Source organism: Ochotona curzoniae, unplaced genomic scaffold (genome assembly GCF_017591425.1).
Source record: "Ochotona curzoniae isolate NIBS_2020 unplaced genomic scaffold, NIBS_Ocur_1.0 scaffold_461, whole genome shotgun sequence".
Classification (NCBI taxonomy): domain Eukaryota; kingdom Metazoa; phylum Chordata; class Mammalia; order Lagomorpha; family Ochotonidae; genus Ochotona; species Ochotona curzoniae.
The window spans coordinates 11,262,309-11,284,545 of NW_024467120.1; the positions used below are offsets into that span (position 1 = coordinate 11,262,309).

Consider the following 22,237-nt stretch of genomic DNA (forward strand, 5'->3'; position numbering starts at 1 on the left):
AGAATACAAAGAGCACACAGCTTTGCCATTGTGCAGAAAACTCCTCGGAGTCTATAAGGCTTCCGAAGATTTGCTAGGAGAAGGAAGTGTCCACGCCTGTGGTTTGTGGATATACTAAAAATAATCGTGGTGAAGTTCACTGAATTATTACTACTCCCTTTGTGCTTTTCCAACATTGTAGAGTACCGGGCTGCTAGCCATCCCTCAAATCTGTCAGCTGTTTTTGTTCTTTATCACTTGCCTGTCATGTTTCACAGTGTCTGTTTAAAAGTTATCATGTCTTCCTAATTACTGGGAGATGGCAGTGGGGAAAAGGAATAAGGAGAGAAATACAGTCTGAAAAAAATTACTGGAACAATTGGATTCTTGTGAAGATTAGAAAAAATGAAGTCAGTAGATTATATGAAATCTGGAATAGCAAATTGTTTGGCAAGAGCTTTAGATGGCAATTCTCGCTACTTTGTTCTGGCATTTTAAAAAAAGAAAGATGTATTTATTTTATTTGAAAGTCAAGATTAGAGCATGAGAGAAAGCAAAATGTCTTCTATCCTCTGGTCACTCCCCAAGTGGCCACAATAGCTGGAGGTGAGCCAGTATGAAGCAGAGAACCAGGAACTTCTTCCAGGTCTACCACATAGGTGTAGGGATGCAAGACGTTGTGCCGTACTCCACTGCTTTCCTAGACTGTTAATCTGGAGCTGGATCAGAGTGGAGCAGCTGGGATATCGACTGGTGACCGTATGGGATGCTGGTACCATATGTCAAGGACTAGCTTGCTGCACCACTGCACAAGCCCCTGTTTTTGCATCTTTTTAAAATTTCCCTAAAATATTAACTGCTTTTGATATTCAAAATAGCAAATATAATTTTTATTTGAAAGATTATTTCAGAATATGTCTTGCTTTTAAAATTAGAACCCAGGAATGTACACTTGGCGTAGGGGATCAGACATTCCTCTTTCTTTTGTTAGAGTGGCTTCTTGGCTGTTTTGAATCCCAACTGGTTTACTTCTCCAAACGGCCTCAACAAAGGGAGCTAGGCTGATCTGAAGCCATGAACTAGGAGTTTTTTCCGGGTCTGCTAAATGGGTGCAGGGGTCCAGGGACATAGGCCATCCTCCACTGCTTTTCTAGGCAATAATCAGAAATAATCTGGATCAGAAATGAAATAACCAGGACATGAACTGATACTCATATACCCATATAGGTTACTGGTACTATAGGTAGAAGATTAGCCTACTACTAATTTCGGTCTGGCCCAGCTTCAGCTGTTGTGCCCATTTTGGGAGTGAGGCAATGGAACAAAGAGCTCTGTCTCCTTATCTCTGTGTAACTATGCTTTTCAAGTAATATAATTATTTTTAAAAACATTTGAGTCCCTGACACTCAGAGAACCAAGCCTAAGCTGTTGCACATCATTTGATTAGCCAGTGACTGGGAGGTTTTTTTCTCTCTTTGCTTCTCAAATAATAACCAACATAAAAATAAAAATGGGACCTGGCATGATGGTTCAGTGGTTAAATCCTCACTTTGCAAATGCCAGGATCCCTTGTAGTAGGAACCAGTTTGAATCCCTGCTGCTCCACTTCCATCCAGCTCTCTGTTTGTGGCCTGGGAAAGCAGTAGAGGATAGCCCAAAGCCTTGGGGGCCCTGCACTCATGTGAGAGAACCAGAAGAAACACCTGGCTCCTGGCTTCAGATCGGCTCAGCTCTGGGCATTGCAGTCATCTGGGAGAGTGAACCAGCAGATGGAAGATCTTTCTCACTGTCTGCATATTCTTTCTGTAAATCTGATCTGCCTTTCCAATAAAAATAAATAAATCTTAAAAAAAACCCAGAAAACAAAGACAAAGATCCCATCGTTACTACAAGTCCATTAGTGGATCAAAACAGAGCACATTGAGAGGGGCTGGCATTGTGGCACAGTTGGGTAAATGTTTGTTTATGATGACATGATTGTAGGTGATGACTAGTTTGAGTTCTGGCTCCTGCCTTTGTCCTGGCCCAGCCCCAGTGGATGGAGGATCTCTCTTTCTCTGTCTTTGTAAATCTGTCTTTCAAATAAATAAATCTTAAAGAAAAAAAAGCTACAAGGCTGTCACCAGTTCCCACCATGAGAAAAATTGGTTATTATGGCAGTGGCTGGTGTTTGGAAACCTTCTTCCTTAGGTGATGTGATGCCAGCCTCACTCATCACGAAGGAAAGGAAGAGTTCGTCTCACAGGCATGGCTTCCCCTGGAGGGCCAGGTCATTCATTGCAGTAAGGTGGGATCAGCCTGATGGTGGACAGGCAGCAAGGAGCCCAGATGTGTGCCCATGTCGATCTCTCCAAGGTTCCCTCAAGAACTCACTGTTAACTTTGTGTCCTAAGAGAACAACCAGGAAAATGATTTCCCAGAAGTGAATTATTAGTTAATTTCTTGTGAATTTCTGCTTGTAATGGTACCTCATCAGGGTTATCTGCTCACTGTTGGCTCTGTATTTTTTTTAAGATTTATTTATTTATTTTATTAATTAATTTATTCTTATTGGAAAGGCAGATAGAGAGGAGAGACAGAGAGAATCTTCTTGCATCTGTTGTTTACTTCCCAGGTGGTCATAGCGCCTGGAGCTCAGCTGATCTGAAGGTTGGTGCCAGGAGCTTATTCTGGGTGTTGCACATGGCTGCAGGGTTGTAAGGCTTTGTGATATCTTCTGCTGCTTTCCCTGGCCTAAGCGGAGCAGCTAGAACATGAGCCCATGCCCTTTTGGGATCCCTGCACTTGCAAGGTGGAAGATTAGCCAACTGAGTCATTGCGTCGGGTCCACTTGCTCGCTGTCTCTTATGTTCTGGCATAAGTGTTTGTTGCATACCTGCTTCAGATTTCATAGCCTTGGCCTTCCTGTGTGTCCTGACAGTCTACGTGGCTTGACATTCAGGAGCAATGAATTCTAGGAATTCTGAATGTCATTCAGTCCAGACCTTGCTATTTCCTTAAGTGTTTGCTGAGGTACTTCCAGGGTACTTGATCTTATCAGACTTAAAACTTCATATTCTATGCATGTTCCAGGCAGGTTGAGAGGTGCTAAATAACTGAGAGATTGACATTTTTCTGTGTTGGTATGTGTGGGTATATTTTATTCACTTTGGTTTGGTTTTGTGTTCTAGTGTGTAAACATTACACAATGAATCCATTTTTTTAATCCATTTGAAAGGCCCAGTGAGAGAGAGAGTCAGTCAGTCCATCTGCTAGCTCAATTCTCTAATGACTGTTATAGTCAGGGTTGGGCCAGGCTGAAGGTAGAAGCCAGGAGCTTCATCTAGGTCTCCCACAAGGGTGCAGGTCCTAATTATTCTGTTTCTCCAGGTATATTAACAGGAAGTTACATTGGAAGTGGAGCATCCACGCTTGAACTTGCAGCATTTGGAATGGCTGCATTTGGCAGGTTAAGCTGCCTTCTGCTGTGCCACAGTGCCAGCCACTGTCCATTTTGTTGATCAGATATTTTGTTAGCTTAAGCACAGTATACAGTTGTATACTAGGATGCAAGTACTTATAAATTCCCTCTACTGTATCAATGGGCTGTTGCCTCTACTTGCACAGATCAATTTTCTGTCGCATCACAGTAATTATCCTAGCAGTCCTTGTGATTCTTATTAGTTTTCTAACAGATTATAAAAGTGTGCTTGTTTTGATTGTGCTCACATTAGCTTTCTAAGTCAGTCTGTGAACAATCATCTGTTATGCCTTGGCTGTGGTTCTGGTCCCTTCCTCTGTGGACCAGGTCAGCTTGCCTGTGTTGCAGCCTGTCATCTCCCTGACACATCCTCCTGATGTTGCACAAATTATCTTTATGAGCCGTTTCTTTGTTGTAAAGCTTTTCGTGGTTTCCTTGCCTGCAGTCATGCTTCCTTAGCGTAACCTGCAAGTCTTGTTTTAGATATTAAAAGCTCTGGTTATGTATTGCTGTGTATTGAACCACTGCAAACTTAATGGTTCTCAATGGGAGTAATCATGAGTCAGAGTGAACTCGTGCTCCCTCATGTGTGATGGCGGAGGTTGTTAGCCCCTGGGAGATCTCTGTGCAGTCTTGCTGCGTCACCTGAACTCCCCACAGCCAGGGGCCCAGGCTCTGTGAGTGACCTTGCTGAGATCCCCAGGAAAAGCTGTGTGTTGCATTTCTTGAATGGAGCTAATACACAAGCTTTTATATTGCTGCTTCTGTTTTTTCTCTTGGGTGAATACCTAGGAGTGAGATTAGTAAGTCACATGGCAAGCATATGTTAAAATTACCAAGAAACTGATGTATTATTTTCCACAATGTTTTTCATTCTTCTCTGTGTTGCTCTCTTTGTTAGCATTTGGTATTGCCAAATTTTGTTTGTGTTTTTAAATTGAATTGTCCTCGTTTAAAGCTGCTGGTTGGGATGTCTGCTGGCCATATCAAAGTGCCTGAGTTCAGTTTTCTGCTTATGCAGAAAGCAGTATGTAGCAGGTGATGACTTTAAGTAGCTGAGTTCCTGACATTCCCTTGGGAGACCTTGGTGGGTTCCTGACTCCTGACTTCGGCCCCAGCCCGGTTGCAGCTGGGGTGGGCATGTGAAGAGTCAACTAGCAGATCAGAGCTCGCTCTCTTATAAATGGGTGAATAAATAAACATTAGCCGTTCAATACATGTGTTGTTTATTTGTTTTTTTGTTTTTTTCCTGGTGGCTCATACTTTCAGGCATCTTTCCCTGCACTCAGCTGTACATACAAGTATATCATTCCTGGTAATGTGACTGTTTAAATCTTCTGCCCATTTCTAAAATTGTGGCAATTGATGCTGATCGGTGAGTTCTGACAGTTTCTCACATATCCTGGACACAATTCTTTGGCAGAAGGGTGGTTTGTAAATATTTTCTCCTTGCATATGGCTTTTTCTTCTCTTCACAGCATGTTGTGCAGAACAGAAGTTTTAGGTTTGGGCACATTCCAGTTTATCCAGTTTTCTTTTAGATGATGTTTCTGGTGTCAGTAGATGGCCATACCTTGTTCTGTTTCCCATTTCTTTTGCTTAGGACAAGCATTCCCCTCCATCCTCACCTCGGAGGGCTCAGTAACTTCTGTGGCAGATCTTCCCCACCTGCTTGTCTTGGTTAGCGACCGTTTTATGTCACCAGTGGTGTCTCAGGGTATTTCATTCTTCCTTTTCCTTCTTGTGTGTCTTGCTAGGCCGTGGCACGCTGGCATTGTCACCGGGCAGACCTCTTTGCTGCATCCATTGCAACAGCAGGCACAGTGATTGATGCATAGTGGCTGGCACATGTTGACTGTAGGAATATCTGGTATTGCGGGCCCACCCAGGTTCCCGTGCTCTCGTATGTGCTGTTCCTGTCTGTTTCCCTGCTTGCCTCCTCCTTGTCTGTTAGGACCCACGACCTCTTCCCCATCTGCTTTAGGTGGAATTACTCCCAGACCTTACTGTATCCTTAAGTAGTTTTAACATGTTCCTTTCTTGGCAAGTGTCTTTGCTATAGAGAGCCTAGTAGGGGCTGTCTTTGACTTATGGGGTATGTCGGGGGAAATGATCTGTGCCTTTTAGTTGTCTCATAACCCTTGCCCAGTGCTTAGCAAGTACTAAGTGTTAATGAAGAGGAATCACTGTCTCCTGTTAAATGTTCTCAACATGAAAAAATCTAGACATTAACACAGCATCTAGGAACCTGCTAGCAGGATATGCCTCTGTGTTTAAATTTCTGTGTACTTCTTGGGCAGTTTTTCCACAGCTACATTTTATTTATACCATCCATAGAACTTTAAAAATTATGAACATTAATCATTATTTTAAAATTTTAAAAAATTCAAAATTTTTTAGAAAAAAATATTTTTATCACCCGAACAGAGTACTCACATAGCATTATACTATGGGAGGGAGCTTCACAGTTCATGGAAAAAGCATATTATAAAACAGTTAAGTGTGGCTTTCAAATTTTTCTTGCACCAAAATACATTTATCTTTTAAAAAAGATTTATTTACATATTTATTTGAAAGATGGTTGGCTGTAACAGTCAGGAGCCAGGAACCTGGAACGCTGCCCTCATCTCTCACATAGGTGGAAAGCACCCAAGCACTAGGGTCATAGTCTGCTTTTCCAGAAACATCGTAGGTGAGCTGGACTAGCTCTCTGATATGGGATGTTGGCCTTGAAAGCTGTGGCTTAGCCTGCTGCTCCACAATTCCGTTTTTATCTGAGTTCTTTGAAATACTTATATATTGCCATTTACTTTACAAAAACACAGCATAGAGGCCAGTGTGGGAGCATGGTGAGTGAAGCTTCCTGCAATGCCAGCATGCTGTATTCAGGTGTCAGTTTGCGTCTCTGCTGCAGATCCAGCTTTCTGCTAACGCAGGAAGGAGAAAACAGCAGAGGATAGTCCAGTTACTGGGGCTCCTGCCATACCTGTGGGAGACCTTCGTGGAGTTCCAGGCTCCTTGCTCTGCCCTGGCCTCTTTTTGGCCTTTTCAACTTTTGGGAAGTGAACCAGGAAATAGAAGTGGCTCACTCACTTTTCCCACCCTCCCCATCCCTCACCTCCTGGTCTTTCGGTCACTGTGTCAAATAAATAAATAAATAAATAAATAAATAAATAAATAAATAAACCTTTAAAAAACAAAAAACAAACAAACAAGCCACACTGTATGTTTATGAGCATATATATCATTTTTGTTTAGCTTCTATCATTTGCAGTCATTGGCTGTGTCACGCAGATATACCTTTATAGTGCTATATAGTTTCAATATTCAATACTATTCCACTGTCATTTTTGGTAGGGGTTTGAACTGAAGTATTTTTTTTGCAAGGGTTTTGGGTGTTGACTGTGGGGATGATATTATTTCATCACTACCCATGTAAAACCTGACTCAGAGTCCGCCAAGTCCTGAAAATGACTTCATCTGTGACAGAAGGCAGCCGCACTTCCGGGCACACAAGGCAGCAGAACAGCACCTGCACAGAGGAGGTTTTGAAGTGTGATCCTCCTTGATGGGAAACCCACAAATGCAGCTGAGATGAGCATGCTTTCTGGTTGAGATAGTAAAGTCGCCAGGACGACTTTCGAAATCATGTGCTTGGAGGCCTCTGTTGCAGGTAGAATTCACTCACAGACACACCACCACCTGACATTAGGCTGGTGGATGCAGCCTGGTGCCTGGTTCTGACTCCAGTTCCCTGGTCAGCGGTGGGGAAGGGAGCGGAGACCTTAAGGCACCTGTGGGAAGAGTTGTTCTTTTACAGTCTAAAACTTAACAACAACAAAGCCAACCCTTAACTGTGAGCAGAGTTAGTAAAGAGACGTGTTGGCAGAGGTCCTGGCGATGGAGCCCACTCATTGCTCCTCCTGTTTCTGTCTCCCTGTGGGCACTCACCTAGCTTTTCTGCAGCGTGTCTGATGAGAAGACACGTACATGTGATATTGTGTGGCAGCCCAGGAATGGTTCCTCCAGCCTGATCTCCTTTTATGTCTCAGAACATCTGTCCCTTCATCTGTAGGGTGTGAGCAGAAATGCCTCCTTGGGTGGTTTTGAGATTTTAATGAGCTGGGCTGTGTGGAGTTCCCAGCATTAGCTGCAGTGTCCAGAGGCGTCAGACAGTAATGATGCTCTGCTCATGTTGTTGCTGTCTTTTCTAGCTCAGTAAAATCGCAAATATCTGTTCTTATCATTTACTGAGAATAAAACCAGTGATGGCCTCACTGGAATCACAGAACTAAAGTAGAAATAGAGTTTTGGTTGTAAGAGAATTTCCAAGCCTGGGACTGGGAGTCGAAAGAAGGGGGTAGGGGATAGATGCTTAAGCAACAAGCTGTGATGTCAGACAGTATACAACAGATGTTAACCAGAGATAGAGATGCAAGCCACGTGTGGCTGAGGTGGCCAGGGAGGGCTTGTGGAGGACAGGCTTTGAAGGACACAGAAGTTTTTATAACACAATGCAACAGTGAAAGATGACCCTGCCTGAAGTCAAAGGCTGCATTGGATGAGTCGGGGATTGTTGGCTTTTTGTCCCAAGCATGGGATAGGGCTATGGACAAATGGAGTGGATGCCAAGTTCTCTGACGGATGCTTTGCTCTGCAGTTTATGAACTCGAGGCGTCAGACGGAGGCCTACCTGGGCTGTCTCAGGGAGGTAACCACAGCTATGCCCTGTAACATCTACCAGAAGCCCTGAGTGGCTCCTTAAGCATTGGAAATCCTCCACGGGAGGCACTGGTCTTGCTCCAACAAGTCCAAGATGGTTAAAGAACTGACGGAGGAACAGTCTGAAAACATACAGTTCGAGATGTTTGAGTTTGATGCATGATTTTCCTTACATCCAGGAGGTTCTCCGAGTGAACTGTGCTAATTGCTTCTTTTCCTTTTGGAAGTCAAAATTAGAATCTCTAGAAGACTCGGGGAATTTCACTGCTGCCTGGTGGTTGAGACAGTTTGGGCTGGATGTTCTGTGTGTGAATAATGAGAAGTAAGAATAAAACCTGGATGTCCCAGAAGGAAAATAGATATGACGTATCATGAGGGTTTCATGAGAGCTCTATCAAACCTTTTCTTATTTCTGCCTCTTAGAGACCTCATCCCCATCATCGCTGCTTTGGAGTACAACCAGTGGTTCACCAAGCTGTCCTCCAAGGATCTGAAACTCGTAAGTGATCAGATACAGCACATTTGCTTGGCTTTGGTCATTTCAAAAACTTGAAGGTTTTTCCTTTCCTTTTTTTTTTTTTTTTAAATGTTTGTCTGCCACACTGGTGAGCTCCACATGGTTTATTTCTTGAGGGGATATTTTCCTATAAGTGATTTGTACAACATTTTGTGAAGATTTAAAGAGAGATGCTGGAGAAGGAAGTGCTTCTTCGTGTTTTTAGCTGCTTCAGGCAATTTTAGAAGATGTACAGAGATTTCATGTAGCCTTCAGAGCATCGTCATTCCATTGGCAAAAAGCTATTAGATTTGTGCTGCGGCAAACAACATATTTTATGTTCTTGTATTTCATCTCCATAGATTTTCCATTTGTAGGAATTCAGGAAACCATTCATAGATACAACCGGTCTGATTGAGTTATAATAGTTAATGTTAACTTTCTAGATGATTTTGGATACAGTAATATATATAAGGAATATGAAATCAAAGTGAAATCCATTAGTTTTTATAACACACGGAGGGGCCAAGTATTCAGGGTGTTTTACTACAGGAAATAAGTGCCCTGTTATGTATGGTAGGAAGTCATATGGAAAGATGCTCAGCCTATGGTTGGCTTCTCATTGCTTCACCTAGGATGAGGTATAATTTAGAGGCGGTTTTTTTGAAGGCTCTCACATACAAGCCACTACCCTTCCAAGGTCATTGAATCTGAGGGTTTCGGATTTCTGGGCTGAAAAGATAGGATTCGGCATGATGTTTGGATCTGTACAAAGTGGAGAGCTGCAGTTAGCTATTGGGTAGGAATTAATTCTATGAATATAGGTGGGGGTGGCTGAAGGTATTATATGTGTAAAAATGGGCTGAACTCATTTGTGCCTCTTACAAGCCAATCTAATGTAAGATAAGGGTGGATTTAGAAGCTGAAACTCTGGTTTAGATTCCAGCCTTCCTTAAAAGCCCAAGCTTGCTTAGGTGTGTTACCTGGCCTTGCAGGGCTTCGGCTCCCTGCCTGTCTATTGCTGTGAGTTACTTGGAACTGTTGTCCTACTCTTGTCTGTCCAGTGCTTACCAGTGTGGTTTGTAGAAGCTGCTCAATAAAGCTCATGTCAACAAATAGATGCATGAATGAACATAGCAGTAGCACTAATTTTCAGGTTGTTGAGTTGAGTAAATGATGTGTCTAGAAATTCTAACAATACCTGACCTGTTGGAGGCATTTTATAACTTAACTGTGGTTATTTCGATTATTGCAGTCAGACCAGCAGAGAGGTTGTGATTTGAGCCAATATGGGAATATGGGCTTGTGGGAACTATTTCAGTTAGGCTGGGTGGTACCAGTGCAGTGATGTTGGAGCTTGGGAGTATTGAGGTAGAGCCAGAAGAGAATTCCAAGGAAGCTGTGGCATTCCACTTTTGGAAGTTGTCCCAATTCACTAGACAAGAAGGTATCCATGCCACTGGTGCTGGCATTTTGTTATCTCAGGCCTCCACTCTTTCCAACCGCCTCAGATGTTTAGGGTGGAAATATATACCTGACTATTTCAGTGCTGCCCAGCAAAGTGTGGAGGAAGTAAGTACCCATGTGTGGCTTGTAAATAGCAGATGTTTTTCTCATGGTTCTGTGACTGAAAGTTCAAGATCAAAGGTGCAGGCAGATTTGGTGTCTGGTGAGAGTCCACTTTCTGGATTGTGTGTGATGCCTGTGTCTTTATGTATTACAAGGGGTGGGATTGCTCTCTGTAAGCTGCTCCGTTAGGATATTTATTTTTCCCATACATGAAGGCTCTGTTCTCACCACCTAAATCCCCCTCCAAGACCTCACCTGCTAATAGTATCACATTGTTGATCAGGTTTTCAACAGGAATCTGGATCTGGGTGGAACAGTCTCAAACATTAACAGTGTTTTTGCCTTCCCCCGCTACTGGGTGGCACATTCTTTTCTATGTTTTTTGTTTTTCCTCATGCACTTGAAAGGCAGAGTGACAAAGAGACAGAGAAGTGCATGTGCATGTGCACTCTCTTTCAGCACACACAGATCTTCTATCCATTGGCTTATTTCCAAAGTGCCCACAACATCCAGGGATGGACCAGGTGAAGCTAGGAGTCTGGAACTCCTTTGTTTCTCATACATGAGATGGCAGGAACCCAAACACTTTGAGCAACCCTCTGTTGCCTCCCAGGTACTTCTGTGTCAATAGCAGGCTGAATCAAAAGTAAAGTGACTGGGACTCAGCCAGCACTGTGGTAAAGGACGCAGGTGTTATAAGAGGTAGGCTGTCCCAGGCTGATGCTCTATGAAATCAGGGATTTTGTCCTGTGCGTTGCAATACTTTCAGGATCTTCATCATGATGGTGCTTAGGAGTCTGTTGCATGAATTTATGTGTTGATGAATGTTTTGTTTAGTTAAAACTTTGTATTCCATAGATTTATAACATTAAAACAAAGTGTTTTAGACTTGTGGAACGGTCAAAGATTGTTTTTTGTTACAGTCTGCGGATGTCTGCGAACAGATCCTTAGGGTGGTGAGTAGATCCAATCGACTGGAAGAATTGGTGTTGGAAAATGCTGGACTTAGAACGTGAGTGTTTTCCTGAATATATGGGCCTGGTGCTTTAACATTTTATGCCATTGGTGCTTACTTACAAAAATAACTTGGACTACTTATCTATGGAGTACGTACAATGTTTTCCCTTAAAAAAAAATCCCCCATTTTCCCCATCCTTATGAGCAAAGTGAAGGATTTGATGGCTTTTTTTTTGTTGTTATTGTGTCACTTAATATTTGTTTTGAGGCTTTGAAAATGGTGTTATGCTTAGGAGTACGAGCCTTTGAGTCAGATGCCTCATAAGCTTGGCCAAGTTGCTTAAGTTTTTTGTTGCTTGGCCTCGTTGTCTTTAAAGTGGAGGCCATAGTAGTACCTACCTCATGGAATTTAAGTTGTGAGGCTAAATTAAATATAGAGAGAAAGAGAGGAGACTTTAAGCATGTGCCGTTTATTCTTAGATGTTTGTATTATTTATTGTTACTGGGAGTTGTAGTAATAAAATATTTCATACTTTTTTTGGATTGCTCTCTGACTTTTAACATTTACGTGATCTCTTCCTGAATAGTTGGTAGTCACTAAATTCAGCTTTATTGTTAGCAGTATGAGTTGCATTGATATTTTGTAACCATAGTATGCTTTCAGTATGTTATTTCAAGTTTAGTAAAATAATGATTTGGGTTTTTGCAAAATCTAGTGCTAGCACTTGAAGCCTTTGAATTAAATAGAGTAATCAGTTTTACATTCATAAGTATTGTGTAAAATGAAAGCTAAAGTACAATCAATAGCCTACTAAAATTTTCATGAGAAGCTAATTTTATCCATTTTTTTCTTAAATTATGGATTCACCAGGTAGTCATATTAATGTGGTATACTAATGTGTCTTTAAGTGACAATTGTATATTTTACTTTTGCTTTTGGTCAATTTAGCATTTTTGACTGTGGCTTTTAAAATTCTTTATTAATGCTATATTATGTATATAGATTACTATAATGAGAGGTTTTGGGGGGGTTGCTTTTTTAGATTTTACCCATTTTAAACCTTGAAATGCTTAATGTTTAAACTTTGACATATTGTGTCTGAACAGTGTTTGCATCTTAGTTGTTTGTTTTGTTCCCTTGCAGAGATTTTGCACAAAAACTGGCCAGTGCGCTCGCACATAATCCCAACTCAGGACTCCACACGATTAACCTTGCTGGCAACGCACTGGAGGATAGAGGTGCTGTGCCCTTTCTATCACTGTTGAAGCCAGGGCTGTGGGAGGGTTGGAGGGCTCCGATTTAACCAGGCTTCGGGAGGAATGCCAACCCAAGTTGGAATCCTGTTATAAATGCTGTTAAAGCTCTTGCAGCTTCTAGTTCATCCGTCCTCTTCATGCTAATGCGTTATCTGATGAATGTGTTTTGGGAATGATATAAAGAACAGAATATTATCTTACAAATACTATCTATAAGGATACTTCTAAAAGTTAGTAGAAGAATGGAAGCTTTTTTATCCTGCAAAAAATTTTTGAGGCCTATGCATAGTTTTCTCTTTGTTTGTTTTTTGAGAAAAATGATCACCAAGCTGTATACCTGGGAGCTTCCCTGGTGGGGGCGCTGCTTCAGCTGGGGGAGGCCCACCATTGATGAGGTGGATTAAGCCAACACCAGGGAAGATGCAGCATTGCTCCACACAATAAAAGATGGAAGGACCCAAATTTGTAGCAAATTCTGGCTGTCTTAAAGTTTGGCTACTGTAGTAAATTACTGGCATTCTCAGTACTTAAAAATGAAATATGTGTACAAGGAAAGGAAATAACACTGCTTTTGATAGGCACTGTATGTAAGTGGAAAATGCAATGTATTTAAAATTGGGGAAAAAAAAGTTTTATGTATTTATTTGAAAGGTAGAAGGAGAGAGAGAGCTCTTTCATTTGCTGGTTCACTCTACTTATGGCAATAATAGGCCAAAGCCAGGAGCCAGAAGGTTCAGCTAGGTCTTCTATGTAGACCCAGGGACCCAAGTACTTGGACCATCTTCTGCTACTTTTCTCATGATGTAGCTGGGAGATATATTGAAAGCGGAGCAGTGGGGACTTGAAGCAGTACCCATATAGGATTTTTGCATTGTGGCAGCAGCTTTACCTGCTAGGCCACAATGCTGGCCATTTTCATAATATGCATTTTTCCATGCAATGTCTGGAGACCCAATCTAAACATTTTTTGAAGATTTATTTATTTTTATTGGAAAGGTAGATTTATAGAGAGAAGGAGATATAGAGGAAAGATCTTTTGTGTGCTGCTTCACTGCCCAAGTGGCTGCAATGGCCAGAGATGAGCTGAGTTGTATGTAGGAGCCAGGAGTTTTGTGTGGGTTTTTTTGGGGGGGTGGGGAGGGGAGTCTATCATGTGGGTTCAGAGTTTTAAGGTTTTGGCATATCCTCTACTGCTTTTCCGGAGAGCTGGATGGGAAGTGGAACAGCCAGGACACAAATTAGTGCCTATATGGGATCCTGGTGATGCAAGGCGGGGATTTAGCCACAAGGCTATTGTGCAGGATCCTATACATGATTTTAAAAGTGTTTGTTAGTGATGTTCTCCTATAGTTTACTGGTTGTTGGCAGAATACTTTCCTTGGGACTGTAGGACTGGAGTTCCTGTTTTTGGTAGCTACAGAGGGACCACTCCCTGTTCCTAGTACCTTTGCTTAGGTCCTTGCCACATGGCACGCTGCTCACCCTGTGCTGATTGGTTTAGGCAGCTATAGCACATCTATGTTTTTTTGTGTTGTATCACTACCACAGTATATCTGAGTTACACTACTCATGAAATAAGGAGGTCTATTTAGCTCTCAGTATTGGAGGGTTGAAGTCCCATAGTATCTTCTGAAGGCAGTAGTACTTCTTGTGGTTTAGGGACCTCCTGCCAGATTCCTTTTCCTACAGGCTCCACTGCTTCCCAGGTGACAAGAGTTTGACATGTAGATTTTTGGGGGATTTTCATTCTTCAAACCATAACATTGTCTCTGTGATGAGTTAGCTTCTCGTAAACTATTCCCAGGCTGGGCAGGCCCACCCAGTCAACACATCAGCCATCACAGCTGCTGTCCCATAATAACCACCAGTCTCTGACGTGCTGGGGGGAATCACATACCATGTAGATACCCAGAGTGGCATTGGTGATGGCCATCTTAGAATTCTGCCCCTCGCAAGTACTTTTTTGTATGTAACACACTTTCAGTATGAGACAAGGGAGATTGAAGTTGTAGAGTTAATGGTAAGGCAAAAAAATTTCCTTTAAGTTTACTTCCTTGGAGAGATGGAGGAATCTGTAAGATTCAGAAAGGGAAACTTGACAGTGTGAATTCAGATAGATGGGGCTTGGAAAGGAATCGCATTCTCTAGAAGCCGTATTTTGTGTTTAATTTCTGTTGCGGGTATTTTGCAGCTTTGTTGCATCAGGGACTTTCATCTGTCAATGTTATATATTTGATGAGGATTAATTATTCATCTGAGCTGATGGTACTGATGCAGATTTTCAGTTCTGCTTTTTATTTCTGATGGAGGCCCTGTTGTGTGTTGGAAAAGATGCCCATGGGATGTTCAAGCAAAAATCTTGCAGATGACTTTACAGAGTCTCATGTAGTGAGCTTAAAGTTTGCGATAAAATTAGGAAAGTAGATCTCCTGAGAGGCACCCTAATAGCATGAGAGGATGCAAAGTCTTGGGGTTTCTCTGGAATGTAGTTATTCTTATAGGAAAAGCAAGTGTTCTCTTAGTCAGATGTTACAAAGGGGTATCATATCATGGAAATTGGGCAGATCACCCAGTTTAGACAGGGGAGCTGTTTTGGTTGTGCTTTCAAGGTGGGGAGGGAATGGGTCATAATTCCTGGTGGACATCATCAGCAGAAGGTTGCCCTTGTCACCAGCAGGCCCTGTAAGAGATGAAATCTTGAGCTTGGGGCCATCAGCAAGAGGACCCTCCTTTAGCAATAGGGAAGTGCAAATGAGAGTCACATGCAGTAATCATTTCACTGCCTTGAGTAGGTCAGTCATCAAAGCAAGAGGTTGTAGAGGATGGGAGGAAAAGCAAGTCTTCCATTGCTGGTGAGAGAGTGTAAAGTACTTTCACTGCAAAACAAAGTAGACAATGTCTTAAATACAGATTGGTCAGGTAACCCAGTGATTCTGCTCCCAGGTGTCATCTAAAGGAGAAACAAGATATATATCACACAAAGATCTGTGAACAAATGTTTATAGCAGTGTTACTGATAGTCATCTGAAAGAAGAAACAACCAAATAGCTGTGATGAGTGGATCAATACAGTGTGATTTAGCTGTGCAGTGGAATGCTTCCCGTCAGCCAAACGGAACACGATTATGGCACATGCTACAATGTAGACAAACTTCAAGAGGTTGAGAGACAGAAATCAGATTGCTAAGACCGCTGTGAGGCTTGTGGTAGAGGGTCGGGGACGGCTGGGGCCAAGAGCTTTCATCGTTGTCTTGTTCTGAACCTCTCGTGCTTGAGAGATGCAGCCTTGATGGACAACTTGTCTCATGCCTGGGGGCAGATTTTTAAAAATCAGACCCTCATCTGAGTTCCTATAATAATCCTTTGGCTCAAATGGCAATGATATGAAACCAACTGCACCCTGCCCTCATTATACATAAGTGTGGACGTTTCTTCCTGATGTCTTTGTCGCTTGTTTCTTCTTATCTTACTCCCTCTTTTCTCTACCTGCTAAAGAAACAAGAATACAGTGTATGAGATCTTGTCCATAATTTTATAAGCACTCTCTTCATATTGAGTTTGATTTAGTTTCCTCTTAACTCACTTAGGTAGTTTTTAAAACATTGCATTTGAAAATCAGAGTGAAATCTGTGGAAACTGTTGTTGAGGAGAATTCTCCACCCTTGTGCTTGACACTTCATTCTGGTGAGACCTGAGGCTGTGTCTTGGCATCTCCCTGCAGCCATTCACTGAGGTGTAAATCATCGTGAAGATACTTTCCCTAGCTTCAAGTGTGTTCCAACTCACCCTTAGGGGGCTTTGTGCTCACAGACCCTATGTTTCGACAGTCTTGAAAATATGTTCAAGGAAAGACATTTCTCATTCCTACTGCTCCTGGAGTGACTGATTGTTGTGTTTGCTGATAGGTAATTTCCCATGCCCGAATCTCCCCGCTGTCTTCCTCCTTGGGGCTGAGGCTTCTAAATACAGTGTTTTACTTGCTCTGAGATGATTCATCACTTTTCTGTTCATGCATGGAAACTCCATGACTAGCCTACTTGTCGGAAGAGTATTTATTAAAATTTCAATCTAGAGAAACAACTAGTAGCTTCTGAACTTTTTATTGCAGTGTTTTATGCTCAGAAACCATAGAGATGGGAGAGGAGTGATTCTTGAAATTGTGTAGTATACAAAAGAACATACCAAGGAGGTTTGTTTAGAGGGAAACTCAAGGAAACACAGGGCAGAGTCTTTGCAGGGTAGTAGTTCAGAATTCTGAGGAATTTAAACCTGGAGTAGAATTTGGTCTTGCACTTAACCATCCACTTAAGGATCCATTTGGAAATTCTTAGAAAGTTTGGCTCCTTGCTTTGTGGTGTGATTGTTGATGCGGCAAATCCCTGTTATTTATGGCACAATCTCTTTGTGATACTCATGCATTAAAGAGGCCTGCTGTCTTCTGGCTTGTGGTGAAAAAGGGTAAAATATGATTTGATAAATAAGATATAGAGTATATAAATAATGCTTCAAATGCTATATTGCTCTTTCTGCAAGAACTGTGCCAACAGATGACTAGACCATGGCCCTGACTGCCCCATTACACTTTCCAGCTGTCCTTATTGTGGTTACAAAACCCAGCCTTGCCCCAGTTGGCTCTTGGCCTTTTTTAACCCTGTGTTTTTTCAAGCTGTGGATCAAAACCCATTAACAGGCCAGGAAGTCAATTTGATACTTCTTGACACCCATTTAAAAACCAAAAAGGAATGGAATAGAATGTAAAATGTCAGAGTGTATTATCTTTGGCTCATCTTTGAAACAGCTAGTATCCATCAAGCAAAAATGTTCTTCAAGGAGATAGTACACAGAAAGCATAATGATGGCCTGTGACTGTTTAAGTCAGCTTTCACTGCCTCATTGGATTCATCAAAGGCCCTGTGAAGTCCCACTGCACAGTGTTGTTATTCCCTTGTTTTGGGTGAGTAAGCTGGTTGTGGGATAACATGCTTTGGGCCGTGCTGAAGAGCAGTATGTAAAACCCACAGATCAGTTCCCCAACTAGGATTTCTTGACCCATCTATCTGTCAGTGTCTCATTTTGTAGTTTGTGATTATTTCTTATTTAGTTAGCTGGATGTTTTTTTTTCAGAACTAGAAGGAAACAATTTTGGGTATACTATTTAGGAAATCTTGGCTTATTTGATAGTGTGCCAAAACATATTTTTTAAAATAATTACCTTCATCTTTAAAGTTTTTGGGCATCTAGATGATAGATACGAAATAGTATCTTCTTTGGAATTGTCATTTAACCCAGAAAAAGTTGATATTTCCGTAATTTCCTAAAGCTATCTTTATGTTGCACGTTGGTTTTGACATCTTTGTTTTTTGATTTCTCTGTTGGGGAGGAAACCTTCATGAGGGAGAATCCATGTTTGTGTCCTAGGGCGGGCTCAACTGAGACCCTCTCTGTCCTGTTAAACACTAAGATTATAGATCCTGCAAAACCTGAGCTGATGGGCCTGTTTTGAAGGGAGGATGTGTACACTTTCTCAAGGTCCTCTTGTGTGGTGCCTGATGATTTTATAAGAACATTAACACTGAGCAGTAAAGGTTTTTATGCGTTATCTCAGTGACACAACTTGAATGCCATGATTGTTTCTGGTTAGCAGGTGGATACTTGGAGAGATGGAGAAAAGGTCCTTAGGTCCTAGAATCAGATGTAACTGATAATAGAGTTTCATGTAGTTACTGTATTCCTAAAGAATATATGTAAAATTGATTATGAGATGTTTATTAAGGTATCTAACAAGTATATTCTAGAAATAAAAATATACCACTTAAAAATATAGTTACTCTATTTCAGTTGGTTTTAAAATGAACTTATTAGGTTGTGCCCTAGCAACTTAGAACTTTCTCTGGAGGGAGACAAAATTTATGTCTTTCATTTCAGTGAGCAATGCTAATTCAGCAGTCATGCCTCTTTTATATTTGTATTTAAGTTTCTTTAAAAAGCAAATATAATATATTTTGCCTTGTGGATGGCTAACTAATTAAAACATCTCACCAAGAAAATATATGTTTGCATTCTTTTGTAGAAACTGTTGTGGCTTGATCTTATATCACCAAGCCCTAGAATTTTATGTTGTATTTGTCTAAAACATTTTAGTTAAATATGTGTTTTTTTAAAGATTTTTTTTAATTGGAAAGTCAGATTTACAGAGAGAAGGAGAGACAGGGATAAAGATCTTCTACCCTCTGGTTCACTCCCGAAGTCACCACAACGACTGGAGCTGTGGTTATCTGAAGCCAGGAGCCAGGAGCTTCTTCTGGGCCTCCCATGTGGGTGCAGGGTCACAAGGCATTGGGCTGTTCCAGGCCACAAGCAGGGAGCTGGATGGGAAGTGGAATAGCCTGGATATGAACTGGTACCCAAATGGGATCCTGGTGTATACAAGGTGAGGATTTAGCCATGAGGCTACCGTGCCAGGCCCAGTTAAATATTATCTTAAATAACCATTAAACATGCTTACCTGGAATTTGATTTTAAAGAATACCTCCCCCCCAAAAAGAAAGGTTTCTTTATTTATTTGAAAGGAAAAGTTATGGAGAAAGAAGGAAAGGAACACACAAAGGAGTATAGGGGAGAGAGAGAAAAAAAATCTGTGTATGGGTTCACACCTCAAATAGTTGCAGTGGCCAAGGTTGATCCTGGGCAAGGCCAGGAGCCAGAAGGTTCATCTGAGTCTCCCACATGGTACAGGGGTCTAAGCACTTGGAACATATTTCACTGCTTTCCCAGGACACATTAACAGGAGCTGGTTTGGAAGTGGAGCAACAGGCACTCTGCTTTCTTACATGGGAGCCAGTGCTTGCAGGTGGGTGGATTAACTTACCCCTAAAAAATACTTTATACAGTTAACCTTTGCCTATGTCTGTATTTACCCATCATCCTGCTTACCTTTAGTATTGGGCATGTTACTATTTTATTGTATAATTTTTGCTCTAATTTAGGAGTGTCATTGTTTAATGCTTATCACTTTTGGTGTCTGTATGAGGGTGTCTTCACAAAAGTTCATGGAAAATGCATAGTGTGAAAAGAAAATCGTATGTTTGAGTTTCAGTTTTTTGGTACCCAAGTATACTTATGTTTTAATTCCACTTTCCCTTAAACTTCCTGTTTTTAAAATATTTATTTGAAAAATAGAATGGGGGGGGGGAGGTAGGGAGAGAGAGAGAGAGAAAGAGAGAAAGATCTGCCCTGTGTTGATTCACTCCCCATATGGCTTCAATGGCTAGGTCTGTCCCAGATGGTAGCCAGGATCCTGGAACTCTATTGCAGTCTTCCAAGTGAGTGATGGGCCTAATCACTTGGACCATTTGCTTCTGCTTCCTCAAACATAGCGCGTTGCATTGGGAGCAGACTACTTGTATGCATGCTGCAGATTTTATTACCTCTAGAGCCAGGGACAAAACAACGCAAGATAAAATCGGGCTTGAGAGAGAATGATACAATGAAGAATTTTAGTGAGCATGAAGGAGTATCCTGTAAAACAGTGGCAAAAAGGATGTTGTGGTAAAAAAAAAAAAAAAACACAGTAACACAGTTTTTGCTATGGTCATCCACTGTTACACACTGTAAATAATTGAGTGTGCTGTGCTTTGATGCAACCAGAGGCACAGTAGTCATCACATAAGTGCATGAATGATATATTACACTACACTGTTTGGACATCTTTGATGTTGTTAGCTCATAGGGAATTTTCAGCTTCACTATAACCTTAATTGAACTACCTTTGTGTATATGATGTGTTGTTGACCAAACTTTATGTGTACTGTTGAGATTACTTCTTCCTGCATTAGCTTTGGTCAGTTGTGTTTTTTTCATAGGGAACACGTCCATTTCTTCTAAAATGTTAGTTGTTTGACTTAGAGTTTTCTATGCACTTTAGTTACATCCAAAATATTGTCTGTGGGAACCTATGCTAATATTGTTTTTTTGATTCTGATTTTGATAATTTGTATCCCCATCCCTGCTTCCTTCCTGCCCTTTGTCATTTATTCATTTTTTTTAAACCAGTATTTCTAGGGTTTATTAATTTGCTTAGTCTTTTTGAGCTGTCAGCTTTAGTATTTGTTTTTGGGTGTTTTTCCTTTAATTAATTACTTACTTTTTTCTTTATTATTTGCTTTCTATTTGTAGATGTTGAGTGGCAATTAATTTGCTGCTGTTTCACAGTATTGATTTGCATAGTTAAATAATTTTGTCTTTATTATTATAATATATACTTAAAACCACGATTGATTGCTCTCTAAATATAGCTTTAGCTATATACCAAAATTTCAAGGTAGGCTTTTTTTGAACTCATCTGCTGTTTAGAAACACATTGTTTAAGGTATAATTGGATGTTAATCCTCATAATTCATTTCTTACTTTCATAGTAATGGTCAAAGAGAAATACTGATGGGGAATATTTTCTATAATTTGCTTAAAGAATATCTAACAATTTTTTGAGGCATGCTTTAGGTTTTAGCATAGTCACTTTTGACAGATCTTCCATATATACTCTGTAGTTAATGGATTTTAGTGTTTTGAATGCATAAGTTAAATGATTTTTTCATTATGTTCAATACTATCTATATCTTAATATTGTGCTTATTTGTTTTATTGGGCTACTGATAAGGGTGTGTTTTTTAAAAATCTTTTTTTCATATGTGACCCTGTACAGTCATCTTTTGCTTAACAAAGACAGGGGCGCAGTCTAAGAAATCCATTTTTAGGTGATTTCATCATTTTACAGACATCTCAGAGTGCAGTTAAAGAGCCTGGATGTTGTTGCTGGGCCTTCACCTATGCTGCATGGTGTATAGTACTGTTATGAAGCCTGTCATTGAAAGTTCAGCATACAATGCATAACTCTGTGTGTGTGTGTATGAGCTAATATTTCCATTTTTCTTTTGTTACTCTTAGATTTACTTCCTAGAATTCTAGGTTGTATTAATTAGAGCATATGGTTATAGAATAACTATATGTTCATTATTAATGCCATGTGTTATTTTTCTCTTGTAATACTTCTTAAAGCCTAACTTCTTTTACTATAACTATTGGTATACCTGTAAAATGTCTGGTATTATTTTTAGCTTGTGCTTCTAACATATATTGTTTTCTGTACTTCTGTATTTTTTTCTTCTGAATGTATATATGTATAGAAATCTCATGGAAACATCTGATGATTATTCATATTAGCCATTATGTGATTTTTTTTAGTAATTTTTAATACATTTCATGTGATGTGGTTATATTTTTCTTTTCTATAATTTCTATGTTCCTTTATCTCTTTTACTCTCTCTCTTTCTGCCTTTTAGATTAATCCAGTTCTATTTTATTTTTATTTGGAAGGCAGAGTTAGAAGAGACAGAGGGAGAATGATCCTTCATCTGCTGGTTCAGTTCGTAATGGCTGCAACCGCCAGAGCTGTGCCAGTCTCATGTCAGTAGCCTGGAGCTTCTTCAGGTTTCACATGTAGTTGCAGAAGTCCAAGAACTTAGGGTATCCTTTGCTGCTTTTCTAGATATGTTAGTAGAGAACTGGATCTGAAGTGGAACAGTTAGGACTCGAACCAGTGCCCATATGGAATGTTGGCGCAGCAAGTTGAGGCCTAACTTACTATACCACAACACCAGCCCCTAGATTATTTCAGTTTTTAAAAAATTACATAGTGCTTGCACATTCCGTAATAGGTTAACCCTCTCTCTGGCACCAGCATCCCATTTGAGTGCCAGTTTATGTCCTGGCTGTCCGCTTCTGACCTAGCTACCTGTTAAT

General features: G+C 40.8%; 1 protein-coding gene across 3 annotated transcripts in view; it reads left to right on the forward strand.

Moving 5' to 3' along the window:
* CARMIL1 (capping protein regulator and myosin 1 linker 1) overlaps nucleotides 1-22,237 on the forward strand; it is a 318,749-nt gene that overhangs the window by 179,365 nt on the left and 117,147 nt on the right. For all 3 annotated transcript variants that reach the window (XM_040967705.1, XM_040967702.1, XM_040967704.1), the window contains exons 9-11: nucleotides 8,585-8,660; nucleotides 11,150-11,238; nucleotides 12,328-12,422. In XM_040967705.1, coding sequence (XP_040823639.1) covers nucleotides 8,585-8,660; nucleotides 11,150-11,238; nucleotides 12,328-12,422 — 260 coding nt within the window. The remainder of the gene's footprint in view (nucleotides 1-8,584; nucleotides 8,661-11,149; nucleotides 11,239-12,327; nucleotides 12,423-22,237) is intronic.